This window comes from Mangifera indica, chromosome 9 (assembly GCF_011075055.1).
Source record: "Mangifera indica cultivar Alphonso chromosome 9, CATAS_Mindica_2.1, whole genome shotgun sequence".
In the NCBI taxonomy this organism is placed as follows: Eukaryota; Viridiplantae; Streptophyta; class Magnoliopsida; order Sapindales; family Anacardiaceae; genus Mangifera; species Mangifera indica.
The window spans coordinates 2,019,760-2,043,839 of NC_058145.1; the positions used below are offsets into that span (position 1 = coordinate 2,019,760).

The 24,080-nt window shown below is 30.9% G+C and overlaps 1 protein-coding gene, 1 long non-coding RNA gene and 1 pseudogene across 3 annotated transcripts; 1 reads left to right on the forward strand and 2 right to left on the reverse strand.

The window, feature by feature from the left end:
• Nucleotides 1-1,426: 1,426 nt before the first annotated feature.
• LOC123225540 (probable transcriptional regulator SLK2) lies at nt 1,427-8,894 on the reverse strand. Of its 2 annotated transcripts, XM_044649543.1 has the most exons (10): nt 8,753-8,894; nt 6,814-8,094; nt 6,441-6,572; nt 6,099-6,147; nt 5,447-5,661; nt 5,293-5,361; nt 3,777-3,877; nt 3,338-3,431; nt 3,162-3,231; nt 1,427-2,474 (listed from the first exon to the last, which is right to left on the reverse strand). In XM_044649543.1, exons 2-10 carry the CDS (start codon nt 7,750-7,752, stop codon nt 1,549-1,551), a joined length of 2,595 nt encoding a protein of 864 aa, XP_044505478.1. In that variant the 5' UTR covers nt 7,753-8,094; nt 8,753-8,894; the 3' UTR covers nt 1,427-1,548. The 2 variants fall into 2 exon arrangements, with proteins under 2 accessions (XP_044505478.1, XP_044505479.1); XM_044649544.1 differs by lacking the exon at nt 8,753-8,894 and having other exon boundaries at nt 6,814-8,708.
• A 3,806-nt stretch (nt 8,895-12,700) lies between these two features.
• Nucleotides 12,701-15,352, forward strand: LOC123225659 (annotated as a pseudogene).
• Nucleotides 15,353-15,803: 451 nt separating this feature from the next.
• On the reverse strand, nt 15,804-20,351 carry LOC123225367. Its single transcript, XR_006504122.1, has 2 exons — nt 20,236-20,351; nt 15,804-16,853 (listed from the first exon to the last, which is right to left on the reverse strand). It is a non-coding gene; the product is annotated as an uncharacterized LOC123225367 (long non-coding RNA).
• Between the last annotated feature and the right edge of the window lie 3,729 nt (nt 20,352-24,080).

A 24,080-nucleotide genomic window follows, 5' to 3' on the forward strand; every position in this document is an offset into this window, starting at 1 on the left:
TATTATATAATTAAATATTATTTTATTTTTAATTTAAAATTATTTAATTATATGATAACATATATTAATATATACTTATTTATATATCTAAAATAGTTATACATAATTTTATTATGTAAGAAATAATGATTTTTAACTGCCTCTCAAACTCCGATTCCTATTGTTCTTGTTAGAATTGTTCAGCAATTAACCCCCTCATCAGAAGGCTCAGGAGAACTTTGCTTCACAATGAGTAGAGATGGGACTACCTGAGGTATGTTTAGGCTTGGTGGGCATGTTTAGGCTTCTGTCAAAGACCAAAGCTTCGTTCTTTCTACTAAAAAACAGCATATGAAAAAGATAAATTAAAAATAATAAAAAGAAATATTGCCTGTTTATAATTTGAATATTTAATTAGATATTTAAATACTATCAATATTATATTTATTTATTTTTAATATATAAATATATACATACTTATATGTATTATTATATGATTAAATGTTATTTATCTTAAATTTAAAATTATCTATTTATATGATGATATATATAAATATTATGTATTTCAAATAGATATACATAATTTTATTATTTAAATAATATATTATCACATAATTTAATATTATTTTTTAAAATTTAAAATTAGTTAATTATATAATAATAAATTATCCCTATATTTAATTACGCATTCAGTATTGGATGGTCGTAATTTTTTATTGAAATAAAAAATGGTGAGTTGCCAGCTTGGAAGCCTTATCCAAGAGGATGAGAGCAAACAAAAAGAAATTGTAATATAAGGAGAATTATGGAGAGATAGGGCCTGCCTTTGTAATTTAATTGGTAGTATTTGGGTGGAAGTGACATTGACTTGACGCCAAGAAAAGAACCAAACTTGTAATATAATTACAAAAGCTTAATTATTTCATTGTTTGTGGAGTCAAGTTTTGAATCATTGATATTCGATAGGACTAAAGGCAACCACCTTTGATTGTGATGCCCAATTTAAATTCCAATTTTTTAAGTTGGCATCAGCTTATTAGTTTGATATGGGTATAATTGTAAATTAAATTAAATTCGAATTAAACCGAAACAAACATAAGGTAAGTTTGGTTCAAATAAATTATAACTGGTTCAAATTGAATTCCAATCGAATTCAAATTGATTGAAATTGAAGGTTAATGACAGGGCATTAAATGAGAATTAAACTGTCAAATTAAAACTTCTTTGAATCAAACCAAACTGACTTTCAAATCCATCCCTAACTGCAAATGTAAGATTTCAGACATTATCGGCGTGCAATTTCTGATTAAGACCTGATTCTTACCCTTCTGTTAGTTGGTGTATGGTTTCAACGAAAGAATTCTCATACCAAAGTTTCTTAATATAATGATCTCTGCTTAGAATATCTTTGAAATAAGAGACAGGGAAACCTAAAAGGAAGGAAAAATGAAAAAAAAATCACTAAATAATCTAATGGAGCACAAGCGCATGATGTCCAAATATTCTGTACAAACTACAATGATATATGCCCAACACAGAAGCCAATAATTGAGCTAGGGTTTTGGTTAGTCATGCCTTCCATCCATAACCCATAGTTTCGTCAAGCTCATTATTAAAAAACTCATTTTCTGTGAATTCTCGGGCTATATCATCAACTATATTATCCTGCAAATGAAGATTCTGAGGCAAATCCTGTGCTCTCTGATTAATTCCGTTATTCCCACCACCGCCACCGGCTGCTGATGACTCACTGTTTGAAGCACCTTTGAAACTGTCGCTCCGGCTTGGAGGCCCTGCAACACCTCCTGACACATTGGAGGTGGCTGCAGTTGCTGCTGGAGAGCTGCCTCTGAATCCTAATCCACTCCTTCCCATTATCCCATTTGCCTGCCCAGTATGAGATTGCGGAGGCAGTCCGGTCCCACAGTTGTTAGACATCTCCTGCAGATATTGCTGGATCATCTGCTGCTGCTGCTGTAACTGTAAGGCCGGGTTACCTTGAGAGGGCTGTGAATGGTTCTGTTGCAGTATGTTATTTGAACTCAGTGAACGTTGCTGCAGCTGATGTGGCTGTTGTGGAGGTAGATGGGGACTAGAAAAGCCACTAACAGGTAAGTTCTGCAGGGAGTCCTGCATGTATGGAGAAGGCCCTTGGAAGCTTGAAGACGGACTCTGGTTAGAAATATGAAATGAAGAAGATGGCTCCTGTTGATGCAAGTTAGAGTTTGAATTTATTGAGTTCTGCCTGATGAGGAGATTCTGGTATTTAGTAAGTGCCAAAGCAGCCTGTGCTGAACCACTTAAAGCTCCTCGACCAACCATGTGATGGTTATTGCTCATACTGTTGTTTATTCCAGGCTGCAATGCCAACAACTTATTGAGGCTGTTTCTGTCTGCTGGCAAACCCTGAGCACTTGCCAGTTGCTCCACTTCCTGCATCTTTTGCATCTGGATCTTAGACATAGATGCATGCCGAGGATAATTTTTCAAGCCCTCTGCAGTTGAGGATTGGTATGAGATCAAAGCAAGCATATAATCCAGAGAAAAATAAATAACAAAAGCAGTAACCGCTGATAACTATGTTCTCAGGCCACGTGACAAAATAACACATAACTGAAATTACAAAGCAAAATTGGATAACAGAGTTCAAAAATATTGGGGGGTGGGGAGGAGGAATAACAATTCCCAAACAACAATTATACTTTTCAAATTGGAGAAAAAAATAAAAGAAGCTTCCCATTGTAAAGAAACTGAGTTTACAGTGGGTTGAACACTTAAATTCAACCAAAAACTTAAAGACTTGAACATGAAAAGACAACATAAATCTGCCACACTTACAATAGTACTTACATAATAAACATAAAACATCCATTTGTATGTAGAGGAAATGGCAGCTAAAAGAGCAGAATAGAAGCAAGGAAAGGCCCAATCTCAAAGAGGGATTGCTCCAATTCAGTATTAATTTAAGATGAAATAATCTCCATGTCATACAGAAGTACATTCTATCAAAATATGAACAATTTCAGCAGCAAGCATACATATAGTAGTATCACCAGTTAAGAGGAGTTATCAATGTAACTTGCATATTTCATACAATCTAGGAGACATTAAACAAAGATAACTATCTACAAAGGTCAACATAGAGGAATGAATGACATGAAAAACAAGCAACAGAAAGTTACCAATTGGCCCAAATTTTTGCTCATGACAGAAATCTATCAAATCTTTCATGCTGCTGACAACCTCAGAGATCTGAAATAATTGATGCCAGTTATTATAAGAAAACTCAAAGTCTATACAAACACGCATTACATTACTTAATACTAGAATTGAAAATCTGAAACAACTAAATTTTTACCTGCAAACACCTCACATATCTTTTAGAAAATCCCAAGTCATTCAAGGACTGGAGCTCCAAGCTCTTTGCAAGCTGACGCCCAGCTGTCAGGACCCTGAATTAGAACAAAGGACAAGCGTAAGTACATTCTCTACATTAGGCGTTTGCATTCATTCCTAATCACACCTAATTAAGCATGATTCAAAATATCTTGTTATATACAATAAAACCAGTCTCAAATTAGAGCAATAACATGCAGAATTAAATAGCAAATTGCAACTAAACACATGTCCTAATTACCACAAAATCAGCTCACCAGCAACCCCACTAAGAACTTGCGATACATTTAAGCAATTAATCATTGTAAAGGCTCTTCCAGATTACTAATTCCCCTCAACAATACAGGACAGAATCATAAGAAAAAAGGAACAAATGGCATCTATTGGCTCAATTAACTCACATATTGCTGTTTGTTTGCAAGTCCTGCTGAGATATCCCATCAGCTCCACCTTCAGAAATTGTGCTCTGACATTTTTGGGCAACTTGAACCAATTGGCTGACCTGCAGAAAGACATATGATAAGGAGTACATGTTACAAATACATACAGAAATATATGACTATCCTGACCTTCATAATCTAAAGAAATAAAATATGTTTACCTTTAAGAAGACTGTCCAAAGTTACACACATTCACCAAGACAAGAGATTGTACTTATAGACAAAAGAATCAAATAAAATAAGCACATATTCAAGGCAGAAACTTAAATAGTTAGAGAAAATTGCAAGAAATGAATTGCAATTGCCCCAGTAATAAATGTGCTATTGAACTAAGAATCTCCTTGTAAAGAGATCAGCCATTTCAGGAAAAAAATTAATATACAAAAACCCCCACCCCTACCTCAAACTCTTACTTAGCAGACTTTTCATCCTAACATGTTTGTTCCATGTAGAAAGTCACTTCTCCTGATTTTCAATCACAGGACCAAGAATCTCAAAGCTCATCCTTTGAAATAAGAGGACACTAAAATGATATAAAAGACGCTAAACATGACACAAACATAGGACAATTGGGAGCTTTCTTAGTATAGCACACTCGATATATAGCATTAACATATGAGAACTGCTTGCCAGTCCAATTGAGACATTGCCTCAAGTTTCTCAACAGCCACTGGCCCCACCATGTCAGTTTCCAGATTCCAACTTGAGAAACAACAGGCAATGCTGTCTCTTTCTTTCTACTTGCATCTCCTCTTTTCTTTTCTTTTCCTCTATCCTTCTTTTCATATATTCCCCCGTGCCCACAATTGCCAGTATATCAGTCCCTAGATAAAGCCCATTTATTGGGAGTTCCTTTAAATAAACAATGAAAATTTCTCTCCAAAACAAAGGAGAACATCATTTTGTTACACCTGATTTCTATTAATCTTGTAAAATATATATTAAAAAAAAATGTTTGATTCCCTAAATCCTTTTAGCCATTGCCTTGAAGATTGTTAGGATCTCAACTGCAAGGTATAGAACTTGGATCCCACATCAAAAAGTATAAACTTATATGACCATACAATTTATATATATATATATATATATATATATATATATATATATATATATATATATATATTAAAAAACCAATTTCTGATTCCCTAATTCCTTTTGTCCATCACCTTGGAAATCCAGATCATTTGTTTCTGTTGATAATTGGACTATTCTTTAATCCTGGTGAACTTACAAGTTAGCACTCCCACACCAGCCTTCAACTATTTCAGTGGCAAAATCCATATTGTTTACTGGTACATATTCCATCCATCTAACAAATTTCCCAGTTCTTTTAAGGGGAGGGAGAGGAAGGGAAATGGCAAAGAATAAATATTAACAGCAACATCAAATTTTTTAGTTGTTTTTGCATGACTACATCATAGAAATTCAAGATAAACTAAATAAAAAAAATAGATAATAAGGTATGAAAAATCTGTACCTGTGGCACAACCAATCTTCGAGGAAGAAGTTCTTCATGCCGGCGAGCACAAAATTCCCATGACAATATCTAGAAAAAATAGGTACCCACCAGTTAGTCAGTCCACATAAGCCAATAACTCTGAAAGTGAAATAGCATCTTTTCACCTTTTTACCTTGAGGTCATGGGTGAATATAATACGAAGCTGACCCTCACGAACAACACGAAGCTGCTCATACACACTCTCTTGAACTGCTTTTCCATACTCCAACATCATTATTCCAGAAGGAAATCGACACTCGCGTGGCAAGTCCAAAAACATAAGCTCATCAATGACACCACTGCTAAATTTAATTTCATTCAGCCTAGGTAGCACTTCAAAAGTTGCCTCTGCAAGCAAGAGCCATAGAAATTATAGTTAGGTCTCATTTGAATCAACATATCAAAACACGGAAACTAACATATATAATAAGAAAGTTTTGCATTGAACATTAATATTTTGCAAACTAACTCCTTTATTACAACTAATAAGAAGAGTTTATCATGCAAAACACATGTTCAGCCTCTTCAATTCTAGTGGTGACCAGATAAGAAGATTCAACAATGATTTACAACTAGATCATTAAGAAAGAGATAATCAGCTGAATAGAGAATTATCTGACTCATATGAAATTTGAGAAATCTTTCTTCTATTTGGCATGCATTTTTTCAGAGACTCAGCTTGACCAATTTTCAAGGCTGAATTTTCATGTAAAAACATTACCAAAATCCTACTTTAAGAGTAAAAGATTCCAAGTAGAACCTGTAAAACTTCTCAAATCCCTTACCAGATCCCCTCCCAGATTTTGATCCACATATGTCGCACTTCCATGCATCCTGGAAAAGAAAATAAAACACAAACATAAGATATAAAATAATCATAATAATAATAAAATAAAGGGATTTGTTAAGTCGAATAACTATCAACACAATATAAAATTACTGCATTTTTAAATTTTTTTCTATTCACTATCCTCGGTGATAGAAGCTTTCTCCAGAGATCATCATAGGATAATGGGAAATCTATATATATATATATTAGATGAAATTTTCACTTATTAACTTAAAAAAAAAAAAGGCACGGGAAAAAATATGAGGGTTCCTAAATCAGAAATATCACAAAAACTGACCATAGCTGCTTGGGGAAAGACACCAAGTGAATGATGTCCAACATTATCATACAATGACAAGCACCACCTTTTCTTTGCACGAGGCGAATAGTACTCTGTCACAAACTTCCTCCAGTATGCAATAGTATTTTCCTACAAAGATTGATGTAAAACCAATGAGCTTCAGAAATTTAGGTAAATTGCAAGACATACTTTATATTATGCATGTAAACACACAATGATAGAAAACGCATGGGCACAAATCACATATTAACTCAGCAAATGAGAAGTTGCATGAGGGTAATATTTGCAATATATTGCATGAAGTGTAAAAAATAAAAAGGTTTAAATAAATAGGTGGTACCACAAGCAATCAACTAATAAGTGAACTCACAGAAGGCCGTTGTCGCTGATGATATAAGTATTGCATTAGCCGACGAGCACATACACCACTATCATAAGGGAGCTTCATTGCATTTAAAGATTGCATTCCCTGTTGCAGCATTTGCTGCCTAAACTGCATCTGCTGCTGCTGCTGCTGCTGCTGCTGCAATTGGGCCCTTTGCAAAGGTGGCATAGACTGTAGAATCTGCTGCTGTTGCCTCAGCCTCTGCTGCTGCTGCTGCTGCTGCAGAAAAGCCTGTAACTGCTGGTTACGACCTTGTAACTGCATGGAATCCTGTCTCTGCAGCAGCTGCTGAAACACCTGCTGCTGCACATTGTCCTCTTGCTTGATATCCAATCGTGGTTTCTTCTGCACCTGGGATAGGTTATTAGGGTCCTGAACGAAGGATCCAGGTACCCAAGAACCCATGGGAAGAGAAACTTGGCCAGTTTGTGATGTGGGCAAAGATGTAGCACTTGATGCCCCTTGCTGCTGACTCTGCAGCACTTGCTGGGCACTCAGGTCTCGATGAGAGCCCTGCTGCACTACAGAGGACCCATCAACAACTGATGAACCCGAAATACTAATATTATTAGACGAAAACGACATGGGTGATGCAGGTAAGCGCATATAGGATTCTCCATTAATGCTCACACTTCTCTGCAAATGGGGGCCTCCTGAAAGAGCTGAGTTTGCATCTGTGACCAAAGAACTCGCCCCAACACTTGGTCCAGAGTTTGCCACACTGTTCAATACCGCATTATTCATATCCCCAGAAGCCGAACCCAAATTGGGATTTCCAGTCCCAGGAATAGAATTAGATGAGTTCCCATATGATGTGCTCAAGTGAGAGTTAGCTACAGCCTGGGATTTCCCATCTCCTTGGAAGAAAATTCCAGAACTTGAGGAAGACTGGGTCAACCCTCCAGTCACCCGAGATGGTGTCATAGGGGGCACCACCTGCCGGTGGCTAGAGTCAAAATAGCTCTCCAGAGCCACGCCTGACTATTACTCTCAATAATAATTTTGTTCCTCAACTCCCTCAATATCATAAAAAAATATAAAAACCATGCAAATAAAAGAAAAAAAGCCCAAAAAACAGATCACAGTTACAACAGAATTATATAAGTTTTTACACAACACCAACCAAGGAGAAACGAAATCTGAACCCCTGATTCACTACTGACATCAACTAACTCAATGTTATCACAAATCTACAACCTCTTGCGTGACCATATAAGTGCAATGTTTATGATATCTTTGAGCTTTCGACAAATTTGTTGTACGGATCTAAACAAGGTTCAATAGAAAAGGCAAACAACAAAGTTAGCAATAGAATAAAATAAGTTGAACCAAAAAAAAAAAAAGCTACAAAAATTGACAGCATCTCCCCTAGATAAACTAAACAAAACTACAAGCTATGAAGAGATAAGCAATTATACCCAAATTAATCCTTAATAAGCAAAACAGCTAAATTTTTTATACTATAACCAAAACCCTAATTGCTACTCAGCTAGCTAATAGAATACAACCAATACAGACCAAGACTAAAAAAATTACTAGGATTAAGAACGCGTATTAGTAAATTAATCCTGGAAGTTACAAAATTAAACTCCCACTGAATTTTGACCTCGAACCAATCAAAAAGTGTCGAGGACCACGCATGTGATCGAGCTCAAATCGAATACAATAAAGAAAATCCTTCAAACTTCAAAGGTCGGTAAAATTAACCGATTAGCCTTAACTGAACTCTTAAACAAGGAGATCACGAAACAGCTAAGCAATAAAGGTTGCAAACACTAATTTCGAAAGCAAACTTAACTTTTACAGTTCATGAGATCGATCAACATATAAAACAATGAACTCTATTGCATAAAGTTAATCAAAATTTATAAACCAATATATATATTCATAAAAATATAAACAAATTATTAAAGAAAACACTAACCTGAAAATCGCGAGCTGGAAAAGCAAACGTTACTTTTAGCTTGTTTAATTTAGAAACTGAAGATTCGTAGAGAGAGAGAGAGAGAGTGTTCCAGAAGCCTGCTATATGCCTAGCGGGAATTGCAGGGAGGGAGTGACCGGCTGCACTGGTAAGTAACCGGCAATATTAAGTGAAATTCTGGTCTCTGTTTAATCACGTGGTGGCGACGCTCGGTTTGGTATCCACATGGCGTGATATTATTTGTTGATCTGTAGATTGCATGGGTTGGGTATCAGGAGATAGTATCTGGTAAGTCACAACTACTGACCTGTTGTTTAATAACATTGACACGTGTCGATTTGCAGGATATAGAGAATCATTTGTAAAATAATAGGCGTAATTATGGCATTGAAATAAAGGCGACTGTATATGATTATTTCTTAGAATTTACTAATCACGTGTGAAATACACGTTACAAGTATGTTGTAATACGGTGAATAATATGACTAGCATAATTTTTTTTTATGAATAATTACATATTATTATATAATTAAATAATTAAAAATTAATTATAAGATAATATTTAATAATATAAAATATATTATTATTTATATATATAATTATATATATATAATTTTATTATAATATAATTAAATATTATTTTATTATTAATTTAAGATTATCTAATTATATAATAATATATATTTATTTATATAATTAAAAAAATACATATAATTAAATCAATTATTTTATTGATATACCGTTGGACTGATTTAATATCCTTTTAAATTAATAGATGTATAACAATTAATGAATAAATCATAATGATATTATTATTTTTGTCTAAAGTATGATATTAACTGGCTGTAATCACAAATTCGAATAAACTGTACTCTTTAAAAACGTTATTTGCTGATAGATTCAACACAAATATCATCGTTTAGTAAGATTCCACCCGCACACTTAAAAATGTTTAGGTTAATTATGTTTCCTAAGCATGAAAATAGAAGCAAAACAACCCACGACATTTACAACTTCAATAAAACTATGTATATATATTTTTGATACATAAATTATATACACAGATAAGGTATTATCATATGATTGAATATTTCGTTATCATATAATGACATATGTTTTAAAATTACCTAATTATATGATAATACATCACTGTGTATATGGATTATGTACCGAAAATGGATACACATAGTATTGCTCTTACAACATCTTCGGTACTCGACAATATATATTTAGGAGGCATTTAGTTATGAGAATATTTTATTATTAAAATTAAAAAATTATTTTAAAGATATATTATTTTAAAAATTATTGGATATAAATTATTATTATTATATACGATAAAAATAGATAAATATAAATAATTATTGTATTTGATTAGAGATAATAAAAAAATACTAATATATTATTTTACTTAAATACCTTTAAATATAATTATTCTAAAATATTTTTTATGTTATTTGTTATATTAATTAAAAATATAATTATTTTGTCTTTAAAAAATAATAAATAAATTATATATCATAATAAAATCAAAATTACTTTAATAATCTTTTAATACTTAAGATAAAAGTGATAATTAGATTACTTGTCACATCATTATTAGTAATAAAAGATTACTAGAATATTTTATTACTTACGATGACTTCATGATTTTACCACCATTAAAAAAAATCGAAATTGAAGCGAACACACTTGTTTAAATAGGGAAAATATAAATGTGAATTGTCGATGAGGGCAAACTTGAGTTTCTGTGATGGTGGACTCAAACTCACCCTTAAATTAAAAAAAATTATTAAATTAATACTTAATAAATAAAATTATATATACACATTTTTATTATATAAAATAGATATACAGATAATGTGTTATCATATGATTGAATGATTTTGAATAAAGTATAAAGTAATATTTGATTATATAATGATATATTATATATATATATTTATTTTGTATACTAAAAATATGTATATATAATATTACTCATCCTCATTTGTAAATAGCTTAAACACAAAATTTGGAGATATGTTACTAAGTCCACCAAATTGAGCACCAAATCATAGAAGGAAGAAAAACAAATAAAACAACAAAATCGAAATAGAAATTAGTACTAAAAATAGATTATCGTACTAGAGATGAAAAAAACATTATAGAAACAGTAAAATAAATTCAAAGGAAACCACCGGATCTAGTGAAAATGGGACATGTTTATCAAATAAATAGAGGCAATCTAACAATTAAAAATCAAAAACTAAAAAACCCTAATGGAATTACACCTCATATGAAAGAAATGCAGAGAAATGTGTTTAACAAAACCTACTTTGTATCAAAAGAGAGCGCAAAAAAGAGAAGAGAAGTGTTGAGAGTGTAAGTTCGAGAATATGATTAGGGTTGGGTTCGAGGCTCAGTTTACGTATAGATATCATTTTGACTAATATGTATTAAAAGGATATCGTTTTATATCAAAATTTTTAATTAGAAAATCTGACGAATAGCTCGAGCTCGATTAGGGTTAGCTCGTTTTGAGCTTATTCGAATCGAGTTTAAGTTCGAACAGGTTCAGTTCGAATCTAACCTTAAATATGATACTAACAATATAATTGTAAGGGAAAGAGAACGTAAAATAAAAATAGAGAATATGAAATTATAATAAGTAATTTAAATAAAATGAGTGATATGTCTAGTTTTCCTCTTTTGCCGTATTTATTTAAGTTTAAATTTATTATAGTTTGAGGTATTTAAGATAATTAAATTAAATTTATATGTTTATAAATCTAAATTTATTTTTATGTGATATTTGATGATAAATTAATTCAATTCAATTTATTTATTTTTATTATTTACTTCAGGGTGAGCTTAGTAATATATTTTCAAAACTTTCCTCCAAACCTGTTTATAATTAAAAATGAAGATAAAAGCATATTTTTATTATTTATTTGTTTTTTTAAATTTAAAGGTGGGTCTTTGCGCAGACCCACCTCACTTGTTGCGGGATTAAAGCTGCATGGTAAGGGCGGTCAGTTAGCTTATAAAGTTACAACACTCTATGGCGTCTGATAGAGTGGTTCTACGGTGGTGCCCCGATCAAATGCAAACACTTTTGAATGTATAATTACATCAATCACAAGGCAGGATGAGTTTAGGCATTTTCGAGCCCTTTGATAGACTCATTTTCTCTGTTTATATATGCTCTCACTAAAAAAAATAATAATAAAATTATATGTATTTATTTTAGGTATATAAATATATATACTTATATGTATTATCATATGATTGAATAATTTTTAATTAATAATAAAAATATTACTTAATAATGTGATGATACATATAAGTGTGTTCAAAATGAGTAATAGGGATAACAATAGGGACGAGTGGGGGAGAAGATCTCGATCCCAATCACCATCCCTATAAGAGATATTAATGTTGCTCTTAGCCGAAGGATGAAAATGATTCTATATCCCCTCCCCATGAGGAAAAATCTCCTCCCTATTTCTGTAAAAAAAAAAAAAACTCTTTTTTTGTACCTGTAGAGAAAACTCTTCTCTATACCCTCTAAACGTAATATAAATATATTAAATAATAAAATTAAGTAAAATTAAAATCGATTCACTATTTCAAATATCACAAATATAATATATTAACCACTTTAATATACATAACACAAACCTAAATAAATTTAAAAAATATAAATATTCTAAAACTATAAAGATATGTTAATAATTAAGCAAATATACTAATATAAAGAGATAGAGATGAGAGTTTGGCTGGGCAAGAAGAAAATACATATATCTCCAACCTCGACTTGTTCTTGATTGCGGGTTTTTTTCGTCTTTGTCCTAGTTCCTTTCCCTATTTTTATTAGAAAATCCTCACTTTGTTAGAGTTAGAAAAGGTCAAGCTACTTAAAATCAGAATGAAATTCTCCTCTCTGACGTATACACATAGTATTACTTATAAAAAAAAAAAAAAACTAAAATCCACTCTTTTCTCACACATTCTATCCCAAGCGGAGAAAATAGAAAAATAAGCATGCTCTTAACCGACCCGTTATTTCAGTTTAAAATTCAAATCAAATCCTGCGCCAAAACCAAAATTAAATCAATATCAATCTCCGCCCGCCTTAACTATTCACAACAGCCTGAGCAACGACTCAGGCTCTCCGTTCTTCGCTTTACATTCGGTAATTCACATCAAATGTATTGCTTACACACTTTCTTTTCAATTTATACTTTGAAAGCTTGAACGCTTCTGTTTGGTTACAGGTATACCAGGATTCAACGAGTCGTATCTACCGAGATGGATCGGCTACGGCTTCGGCTCGCTCCTGATTTTGAATCACTTCGTATTCTCCAATTCATTCACCATAGCGCAGCTGGTTATCTAAATCTGTAATTTTCGTGCTGGTTTAATTTGAATTTGAATTTGGATTACTTTTTTCAGAAATTTTCGTTGTTTACAGAGGTCCGAGCTTTCTTTGGCTGCGTTTTCTATTGTATTTCCTTACCTCGGTAAATTTATCAAGGTAATTTACATATTTATGTTTATATATTTCCATTTTGTTGTTTATGTTTGAAATTTTTCACTGGTTTCATGAATTTGAACTTTTTAATGTTGTTTCTTTTCATTTTGTTGGCTTTAGAACCTGAAATTTATGGTCTGATATGAGTTTCATACACTAGATACACTATGAATTTCAAGATTTTTTATTAATCTTGAAAACATATGTGCTAGTAAAATTACTGATAAATTAGGTTGGCTATTGTAACCTTTTTTTTTTTTTTTGGTAAATTATTGTAACCAATTTTGATTGTAGTAGTATACTCAATTTTTAATTTTAAAAATTTTATCAAGAAATTGAATCCCGAACCTATTGAGTAGAAACCAATAAAGAATAATTAGTGGTTTTCCATTCTTTGGCTTTTCAACATCGTGGGAAATCGTGCAGGGTGCTACTCCAGTGGATCAGAAAATTCTTCCTGAAAATACTGAGCAAATTTTTGTCATGTCACAAAATATCTAGGATGCTTTGAACGTGGATATGGCTTGGGCTACCCATGTTTTATTGCGCAATGCAAACTCCATATCTGTGGTATTTTCAGCAGCAACCTTTCATGGGATATGGATGCTGGTGCTCCATTTTTACTCATAACATTAATTATAAACTCTAGTTAAATGCTTATTGTTGCAAATTTTCAGTTGATATCATTTTGAGGTGAGTAAGCCATTCGTGGCTATTGGAACACCCCAGATGGTGTATCAAAAACTCAACTAGTTGAATGGTTTGAGAGACGAATTGAGAAGGCTGGCTTGTCTGACTTGAAGGAGAGCCTCTATTTTCCTCAAAGTGCTGGTAAAGTTGGCCTTTGCTTTAGAAACAAGTAACCTTGTCAGTTGAAGTATTCTCATTCTTTTAAATTACATGCATCAGTGATAAATAGGAATATTAAAAAAATATAGCATAAAAGTAACTTCTTACTACATGCAGAGATATTATAAATTCTGTCCCTGTATGAGCTAAAAAAACAGGACATTAAAAAATTAGTTGATTTATCAATCAAAAGGATTCCCTCCTATTTGTACTCAATTTAAGGCGAGCAAACAGAACCTCTTGGTCAATCTTAGAGCCATGAATATTTGATAATTATGTGGAAGTCATGATATGAGGCATTTTGTGCTCTGTCTCAACTATTCTTATTAGGAGAGTTATTCGTCGTTAAAATTACTTTATCAGATTTAATAATGTCTCTTGGTTATGTATCAGTTATTTTGGTTTATTTCTTGGATGAAGCCATGGCTTTATGCCTGTGATCCCTAGCAACACAAGGCCAATTAATTGATACTACCTATGACTCCTTTAGTTTTCTCTAAACCATTCCTTTCATAAAGTGATTTATTTATGTGGTTATTTTTGGTTGCATCTGTTCTTGTGGAAAATGATAAGCCAAGAACCTCAGCTTCATTATGCTCACATAAGGCTCATTGTTGCCCTCTAACTTTCTTTGTGTTTTCGAGATATGAGTGCCCATCTTGCCAAGCTAATTAATTAACTGCAAGTTTGTAGCTTGTTTGGTTTAAACCAACATATAAGTGACTTATTCTGATCAAGTGGCATGTTTTCAGTAGGATATCTCTTTTCTACATTTGCACATTATTTTCTCATAATAATGGTGCTTTTTGCCTCAGTACTTTAGTTGATTGTTTGTCACTTGTATAGCTATTTATCTATTTATTCTAATTTTGCAGCAACATGAAAGTTTGACCAATTTTGCAGATTCTGAACTTTGGGAGATGCTTCCCAAGGAGACTTGTTCTCTCTTCTTACAACCATTTATACAAGCTCCAAATCCTATTGCCAATGAGGTGGGAAAGATTGAAGGGTTTTGTCCTACTGAGTTCTAGCATTTGGTATGTGAATAGTTATAAAGACAGAGCCTGAATAAGAGCAATTGCCAAAAAATTAGAGGTAAAGCCTATGTAAAAATTTGAAATGAGTTTAGGAACTCAATTTCTTTCCTGTTTTTCTAATTTTACTAAACATACTTTGAAGCCTTCTACAATTCTTTCATTTCTCTGAATACACAATTGTCAACTCAGGTTTTGTGAATGCAGTTTATAGTTATGTGTTTATTTTTTAAATTTAAACCTCTTCCGACTAGTTCACATCTTTATGGCATTGTTTTTCTATATTTTTCAATTTGTTTCTTCTCATATCATTTCTTTCTAAAGGAATAAGAGAAATAAGTGATTGCTAAAAAGATGTGGGATCCTAAAAAAATTTCAATATTAAGTGTATGTTTTAAATATGAAACTGCTAGTGAATGATATTATGCTCAAGTGATAGCTTTCGTAAAATCATAGACCCAAAATGCAACTGCTAAGATGATGGTGTGTATGCTGGGTTGGAGCACTAAGTTTTCAGATTCCTCCATTTCTGCTTATATAATGAGTTCTTCACAATCTTGTGAACCCACTTACCATATATTAATATTGGCAGGCACATTTATACCATTTTATTGAATATATGAAGGGTTCTGTAATGTCTGGAAAACAGCCCTCCTCATGTGATTGCTTTTGGTTTTATTTTAAAACTCCAACCATTGAACTCATAAAATTAATGAAGCTACATTTCAAGTGAATGAAAATGATTAACTATGCTCTTCTCTCACACTTTGCTCAAGCTTATTTGGTCATATATCTGTCTACAGGATGCTGTGGATCTTCACTGAGGAGATCAAAGAACATTTAAGTTCCTGCAAAAAATTTCCTCTTGCCACGAACTGATTCTGCTGATTGCATGGTGATGTTGATTGTCCAGTGAATTAACACTGAGATTTAGTTATGAACCCAGGAGATTGAATAATTTTAGTACCTATAAAAATTCAACAAACCATACACCAGATTCTGCCAAAATAAGAGGTAATTGGTTTTTTTTTTGTCTGACTGAAACAGAATGACTGAAGAAAGAGTTGAAATAGTGTGAGATTGGTTACCTTAAGATTTACAACCTCTCTAATAGCCAAAATTAAGCTTGGCATGAGGGGCTGAACATCTGTGATATCATGTTTGACAGAGTAAACTGCAACCGGCATCATGTCTGTCAGACGTAGGAACATAATTGAAAAAGATGAAAAGCGAAAAGAAACAACCCCTCCTGGGCGAGAGAAGTACACAGTTGTACTGGAAGGACCATACTATACACACGAACACCATCTTCTCCTCCTAGGATATGACCCCTTGCCTTATGGATAGAATGGATAATGGATAACCTTAGCGGTATGAGGAGAATTTATTGAATAAAGGAAATGAAGGGAGACATTATCATATTTTAAATGGTACATATGAAGTTTTTTTTTTGAAAAAAACTTTATATATGATTGACATTTGATGCACTGGACCTGGGAAGTTTTAATGTGGTAATATAATACCTTGACATCTGTTGAAATATCTTGTGTTGTAGAATTGACCTATGTTGGAGAGATTGTTGGCAATTTGGTTGGCATCTGTTGATGGAAAATCCTGTGCATCAAAAGCAATTTTATCATCTCCAATTCTTCATGCACAAGGTCAGTTTTCTAAATCTTGAGTTTAATGTCTACATCATGGCCTGCGGAAAATTGGAGAAACAGAAACTTAATTTTCACAATCAAATACTTTTCTCTGATACAAGAAAACTTGGCAATTTGTCTGTCCAATGTGCTGAACATTTAAGTGTTGATTGTGATAGAGATAAGTAAAATACAGTAAATAGAAAAAAGAAAAAGAAAAAGGAATAAAGAGCGACACTTGGGAGTCTAGACGAGGTGATTAAATTTTCATTCTTTTTCTCATTTTGACATATAATAGACATCCCTTCAGGAACCTTAAATTAAATTGCTAACTCCTCTTCCTTTTGTAATCTTTGTGTCATAAAAACATAACTTTTATTAATATTATAAGATTTATGTTCCCTCTAAATCCTGAAGACTATGTGGAGAGCCTGAGGGCAACTTCATGATCTTTGCCAAGAAAAGTAATAATTGATTTCAAGTATGCAGTTGTAGCTTGAGAATAATCTATAAGGCGTTAAACTGTTAAAGCTTTGGTTTAGAAACTTGGGAGCTCTTGTATGGGATGTTGCCAAATGCTGTTGCCTAGTGATTGATAGAAATCACGAGGAGAGCTTTGATTACTAGTGCTTAAACTAACAAAATGCCAATGTTCATAAGTTGCAAGTTAGGAATACTAATTCTCAGTTATCTGTCTGTTAATAGAATTAGAAACCTTAATAAAAATATGTTTCGCAGAAATCAAACTTGTTTCCCATTGTCATAAACTGTAGTAGGATTGGTGAAGTCGAGAACCAGTCCTCTTGCTTTTGACTACTAGAATTCAGTGAACAGTTCATCTGAGAAATGTGAGTTACAGAACAGTTTGAGAAATGTAGATCAGAATGTGATGATTCTACCAGAGATATGGAATCTAATACCATTGTAAGATCATTCATAATAGGTATTTCTGTAGAGGCTCTTCAATGGAAGACACTTACTTAGAAAGATGAAATAAAATATGCATATTAAATACTCTCCATCACGTCATTATTAGTATATAAATTACTATGAAGAGAATTTTGTGATAGAGACTTTCGTGTCAGTATGTGCAATAGGAGGCAGAATCAATAGAAATAGTATCATGGCCAATATCCAAATAAGTCTTAGATTGATCTGTCAATTTACTTGTTCATAACTTTTGTCATGCCTAGCAGTCCAATAATTAAATTAAAGCAACTTTAAGATCTAATGTTCAAAAAAATAAACATAGTTTGTAATGGAAAATGTACTATTATTTCGAGGCCAAATGACTATTTCCCACTCAAGGTTTGATAAAACGAGAAATTTCTTTTCTTTTCTTTAAGTTTCAAAAAGTCAAATTTCTACACATTATTTATTTTTATTAGTGAATCTGTTAAATTTTTTGAAAATAATTGTTTTACTTTTTTATTAAAATTATAAAATTTCTATTAACACTTAATATAAATGTCATTACCGATATATCATTACTAGTTTAAAATTTGACTAAAAGACTTGTTTCTTAGTGAAATTTTAAAGTTTTACCCTTTAACTTTTAAAAACTCACATATTTATTTATGAGATAATTTATATAAAAAATCTTAGTTAAAGTTAGAGGTAAAATAATTATTAATTAAAAAAATTTTAAAAATTAAATTTTATTACATTTTCCTTCCCTTGGTTTAAAAATCTTATAATTTTTCAAAAATTTGAAAAATGATAATTTTTCCTTATGGTTTTTAGTAAAGAGGAAAAAAAAGAAAAAATTGATACTTTTCAAACTCTAAAGAAAATTTTGGGAGGAAATTGTGAGGTTTTCAAATTGAGGGAAGAAAATGTAATAAAAGTTTAATTTTTTATATTTTTTGTTAAACGATGATTTTACTTTTAATTCTAACTGAATTTTTAATAGAAATTATCTCATGGATGAGTTTTTAATAGTTAAAAAGTAAAATTTTAAGATTTTATTATACCTTGAAAAGAAACAAGTCTTTTACCTTTAAAAATTTACCACTTAAACTCTTTAAAATATTTCAAAACTTTAATAAATTTTAAAATATTGTATTTGATAAATTCTTTATAGGTATAATTATTATTTTTTAAATTATTAATAGATATATTAATATTTTTAATAACATATCTTTTTTCAAAAACCTTTAAAATTTTCATTAACTTTTTTAACATAAAAAAAAAAGCATTATGTTCTAATGTTTTGAAAAGAAAAAACAAAACAAATAAAAAAAAATAGAGAGATTATAAAAGAAAAAAGTACGTAAAACGACCTCTCTCTCTCCTGATTGAGTGAAAGCATAGAATTCATTAATAGAAGTAGAGTCAGAATAAAAATTTAATTTTTTTAAAATTGAAACAGTGAAAATTTATTATTTGAGCAGTGGGGAAATGGCCTGTTGGCCCTGTTTCATCTAGAAATTTATGAGTCGGCAAGTATAGCCAACTAATCAAAGTAAATCTTGTATCAATCATTAGAATTGGGTTGAATGGTTACTCCTGTCATTATCACCCTCTTTAAAACGCTGGATGTTTCAGACTGCAGTGCAGTGCAGATCATCCCAATTAATTGACTTGACTTGATGACCCAACCCAAATTAAAATGATTCCAGTTGATGATCAGCTGGCAAGCTACGTAATTGAGGAAAATTATACAAGGAAGGAACCAATAATAGCCATCTTACGGCCAAAGAAGTAGGCGAAAACCAAGTGTTAAAAACATGAGACAGCGCACACAACCAATCCCACTTGTAATTATAACATACCCAAATCACTATAGCCCACCCCAACTTTGATGAAATACGTACATCCTTTAAATTTCAAAAGTTTATTTTTCTGTTCGTCCATCAAAATCATACTTGGCTTAATTTTCTTTTTTCTCTTGGTCTTTTTCGCTTTTCCTTCTTTTCGTTTCTTGGCTATCCAAAAACACTCAAGGGGGAGCCAACAAATGTAGATGTGTTTAAGTTTGTGTAGACAACAAAACATCTTGAAGTTAATAGAATCAATCAGATCTAATAAAAATAGAATTTGTTAACAATAAATCTTAATAAGAAGTGATAGATATATTAATGACTGGTTGGTGGCGATGCAAAGGTGGTGATAAAGAAACTAGAATGATCCTACTAAAAACTTTTTTATAATTTTTAGAATTTTATTGTTATTAAATAGAGGTAGATAAAAACTTTATAAAATTTGTGGGGAGTAAACACATTTCGCACAATTTTTTTCTTTTTATGTTTTTACCAACTTTATTTTAAGGTTAATAGATTTAATTAACACAATCGACAAGTGGGTGGGAGATGGATTTTCCGAACTTAATGGGTGGTACAGTTATGTGGGTGAGATGCATACAACCCAAATTTCCATTATTTATTTATATCCTAATCTACAATAATCAATGATAAATACAAATTAATACAGTTTACATACCTAATCTCGTCTCCTGCCATCTCGGCTTATTCGCAAAACCCATTATAAAACTAAATCATAGAGCACAAGTTTTAAGTTGACAGAAATAGTAGATGAAGTGGGTGTCAAAATGAAGCTGAAAGTTGACTCTAGAGGTTAGTACAACTAGCATAGCATTAAAATTTAAAGGGAGAAAATTTGAATTTGAGTCTTTATTAAGTTTATAAAATCTTAATTTTTTAGTTTAATAATTATGAGTCTAATTAAAAAATAAAAAAAATATGAAGCTGAGAGGTGTGAAATTGTGAAAAGAACAGGCCGAAGCCGAATTTTCAGGGAAATAATACAGGTTTGCTTGTGAGTTGCGACTTATCTAATTAAAAAAACATATGAAGCAATGGCATTCATTTCCTGTTCCATCATTATCTTGGCCTTTAAATGCTACTGAAATATGTCTCCCTCTCGCTTTTTGTTTTGTTTTGTTTTTTTTTTTTTTTTGTGTGGTTTATTTTTCGTATGAGAAGGAAACTCTTATCTTCATATCTCGTACATTTTGTTTCTAGCAGAGTCTACATCTACAAAGTTTTACTTTTAATATCAGAGTTAGAATGCATGGCTAACATTGGTGAACATGTTGCTACTTTCATTATCACTTACAGCTTACCAAAATTGATGTATCACTTTTTTCATATTGGTGATGAGATTTTTTGTCTTTACGAAACATAGCTTAGAGCAGTCACGGCAAAGATTAGATAATTAATTTTGATATTTATAAATAAAATTTTATATATATACATAGCAGTTTTTTTTAATGCCGCTTAGTTTGTTGTTCGAAAATTTACTCTATGTTTCTATGCATTTTCACTTTTTCTTTTTTCTTCTTAAAAATGGATTACAATCTTATCAATTATATGTATATTTAAATTCACAAAATAATTTATTGATTTGTTACATCTAAAAGATATGATAGTGATCGGAGTTAATATCTATAATAGTTTAATTATATATCATATGATATGATTTTTTAAAAATAAAATATTAAAAAAAATTTAATCGACATATTATTATTTAAAAGAAAATTAAAAACACTTTTAAAGGTGTTAAATTTCTCATATTTTTTTTGAAAATAAATTGATTCATATTAATAATATATAATATATTATATGATATATGAATTATATTATATTAATTTAATATCTTTTATGATATATATTATTTTATATTATATTATATTATAAAATATATATTAGATATTGTAAGATACTAAAATTTTATTGTCGGCACAAAACGAATTCTTAACTGATAGATTACGTTCTTATGCCGAGAGAAATCTATTCATATGTTAATGTACATACTGTTACTTACTGTTACCTCTGGTGGCTTCTCCAGAAAAAAAGTTTTGTCGGTGGGAATATAGAGAACAGCACAAATCTTTGGAAATTAGCATGCTTCATCACTCTTTTGTTTTTTAATCAACTACTTTAAACGTGATCTAATACTGTTGTATTCCTCTCTGATGGCGCCATCTTTTAATGCAAAATTATAATGAAATTTCGAGAAAATTAATTAAAATAATCATTTTTTTATATATATATAATAATTTTTTTTATTTTATATATATAACTCATAATCTAAAATATTTAAAATATTATTAAGTTTTTTATTTATTTAGTCAAAACTTATTTAATAAAAATAGAAAATAATATATTTGACTGTAGATTAATCTACCTAATCATGATCGGTTGGCCAATTTATCTGACTATAACTGACTAATTAATCTATTCGGCCAATCAATTTAAACTTAAAATCTTTGTTTAGAGATAAAATTAAATTAAAAATGATTATATTTGTATAATAAAGATAATTATATATATATATATAGGGTTATTTTAATTAATATTTCAAAATTTTAAGTATTTATTTATTTTAATTACACTGAAAGTACATATCTGGCTGTGGCTATATATATATATATATATATATATATATATATATATATATATTTTGGGTGACTTCTCTTTATCCACGATTAGTTTGATCATTATTGAACATTTGAAAGGCAATTGCTTCTTTCATTATTCTTTTAAATATAATTTGGTCACATGAGTTGCAGATGCCGATCTCACAGTGATTGGCAGACAATCAAATCACACACCCACAAGTTGTTATCCCACCCCATTCGGTCGGCACAATGTCGCCGAATAGTATTGAATAAATGTGTTTAGACTTGACTACCCGTAATTAAATGATAATACATAAATTAAAGTTTGATGTTAATATACATTTGTTGATTCTTGAAACTAAGACCTCATTTTTGGGGATTTCAAATTAGGATCGAATTTAAAACGAATTTGTTCAAGTTTGATATGAGTTTTGTTTAAATAAATCTGAATCTAAGTTTGATATATGTAAATTCGAGTTTGAAACTGAACTAAATTATATTTGAAAATTAATCATAAATCCGAATTCAAGTTTGATATATACGAATTCAAAGTAAAATATATTTAAATACACGAGTTTGACAAATTTAAGTCAAGTTCGGTTTGTCTACATAAACCCCAATAGATTATGAACTCTTAATTTATGAAATGAGTCAAATACAAGTTGAGGGAGCCCAAGCTGAACTCTTTTGAAAACAATCCAAAAATGAGTTTTATCCTATTTGAGTTTAATTAAATTTGAATCTAATTTTATCTCTAACTATCTTTCAGGAATGCATTTTATTGATTTAAAATTCAAACATTTTTCTATGGTGTATTAAAAAATAATTATTTTTTTATTTTTATATAATTATTTTCCAAGAATATTACAAACAATTTCAAAGTTTTAATATTTTAAAAATTCATTCGTTCTCGTATTAGCATCAAAAAAATTATTTAGATGTATCTATATATTATATCATCCTCTATATATATATATATATATATATATATATATATATATATATATATATATATATATATATAAATAAAATTATGTGTACCTATTTTTAGTACACAATTTGTATACACAGATGATGTATCATCATGTGATTAAATATTTCTTTATTATATAGTAATATATGTTTTAAAATCATCTAATTATATGATGATACATCACTGTGTATATAAATTATGTATCAAAAATAGGTACATATAGCATTGTTCTATATATATATATATATATATATATATATATATATATATTAATTTTGGATACACTTGTAATTGTAATGCCCAACTTTTCTAAACCCTAATTTTACTTAATAATTAATCACAATCTCAATTATTATAAAATTGTCTATTAGTCAATATGACGACCGCCGGCCTTACAACTTGGACCGTCCTTATCGAACTGCGCTTGCACGGAATCCTACCACAAAACTCTATCATGATATGGACGGCCGGAAGTGCGCCACGTGTTATAAAACATTCACGTGTGATTAGCACGTGTGGAAGTGTCGGTGGCTGCCTAGTCGGGAAGTGAAAGGCCAACAAAGTGAAAAGACACTGACGGGACGGGAACTAGACTTTCTGTTCCTTCTTTGACGGTGTTATCGATGCAGCTTTATGTACATTGATATGACGTACGGTGTGTTGCGTTTCAAATGGTTTTAACGGAGACTTTGACGTCGCTTTGGAATTTATTTTACTATGACTTTTTTAATGAAGTGTAATGACTATTTTGTCCTTCACTGATTGAAATTTTTTGGAAAAGACGTACTTTAAAAAACTTTTACATTTGTCTTCTTCGCTACATCTACATCATTATCTTCATTTATCTTTCTGCATTTCTCGTTGATACACCACACAATCAACTGAGGGTACAATTGTACTTTAAAATTATTATATCGTAAAACTTTTCCTTGTCCTAATTTGTATATACGG

Coding starts and splice junctions, on each gene's coding strand:
- LOC123225540 (XM_044649543.1), bottom strand. CDS start 7,752: ATGACACCATCTCGGGTGACTGGAGGGTTGACCCAGTCTTCCTCAAGT. Junction 5,662..6,098: donor AAAATCTGGGAGGGGATCTG/GTAAGGGATTTG, acceptor TCTTGCTTGCAG/AGGCAACTTTTGAAGTGCTA. Junction 5,362..5,446: donor TATTCACCCATGACCTCAAG/GTAAAAAGGTGA, acceptor TATTTTTTCTAG/ATATTGTCATGGGAATTTTG.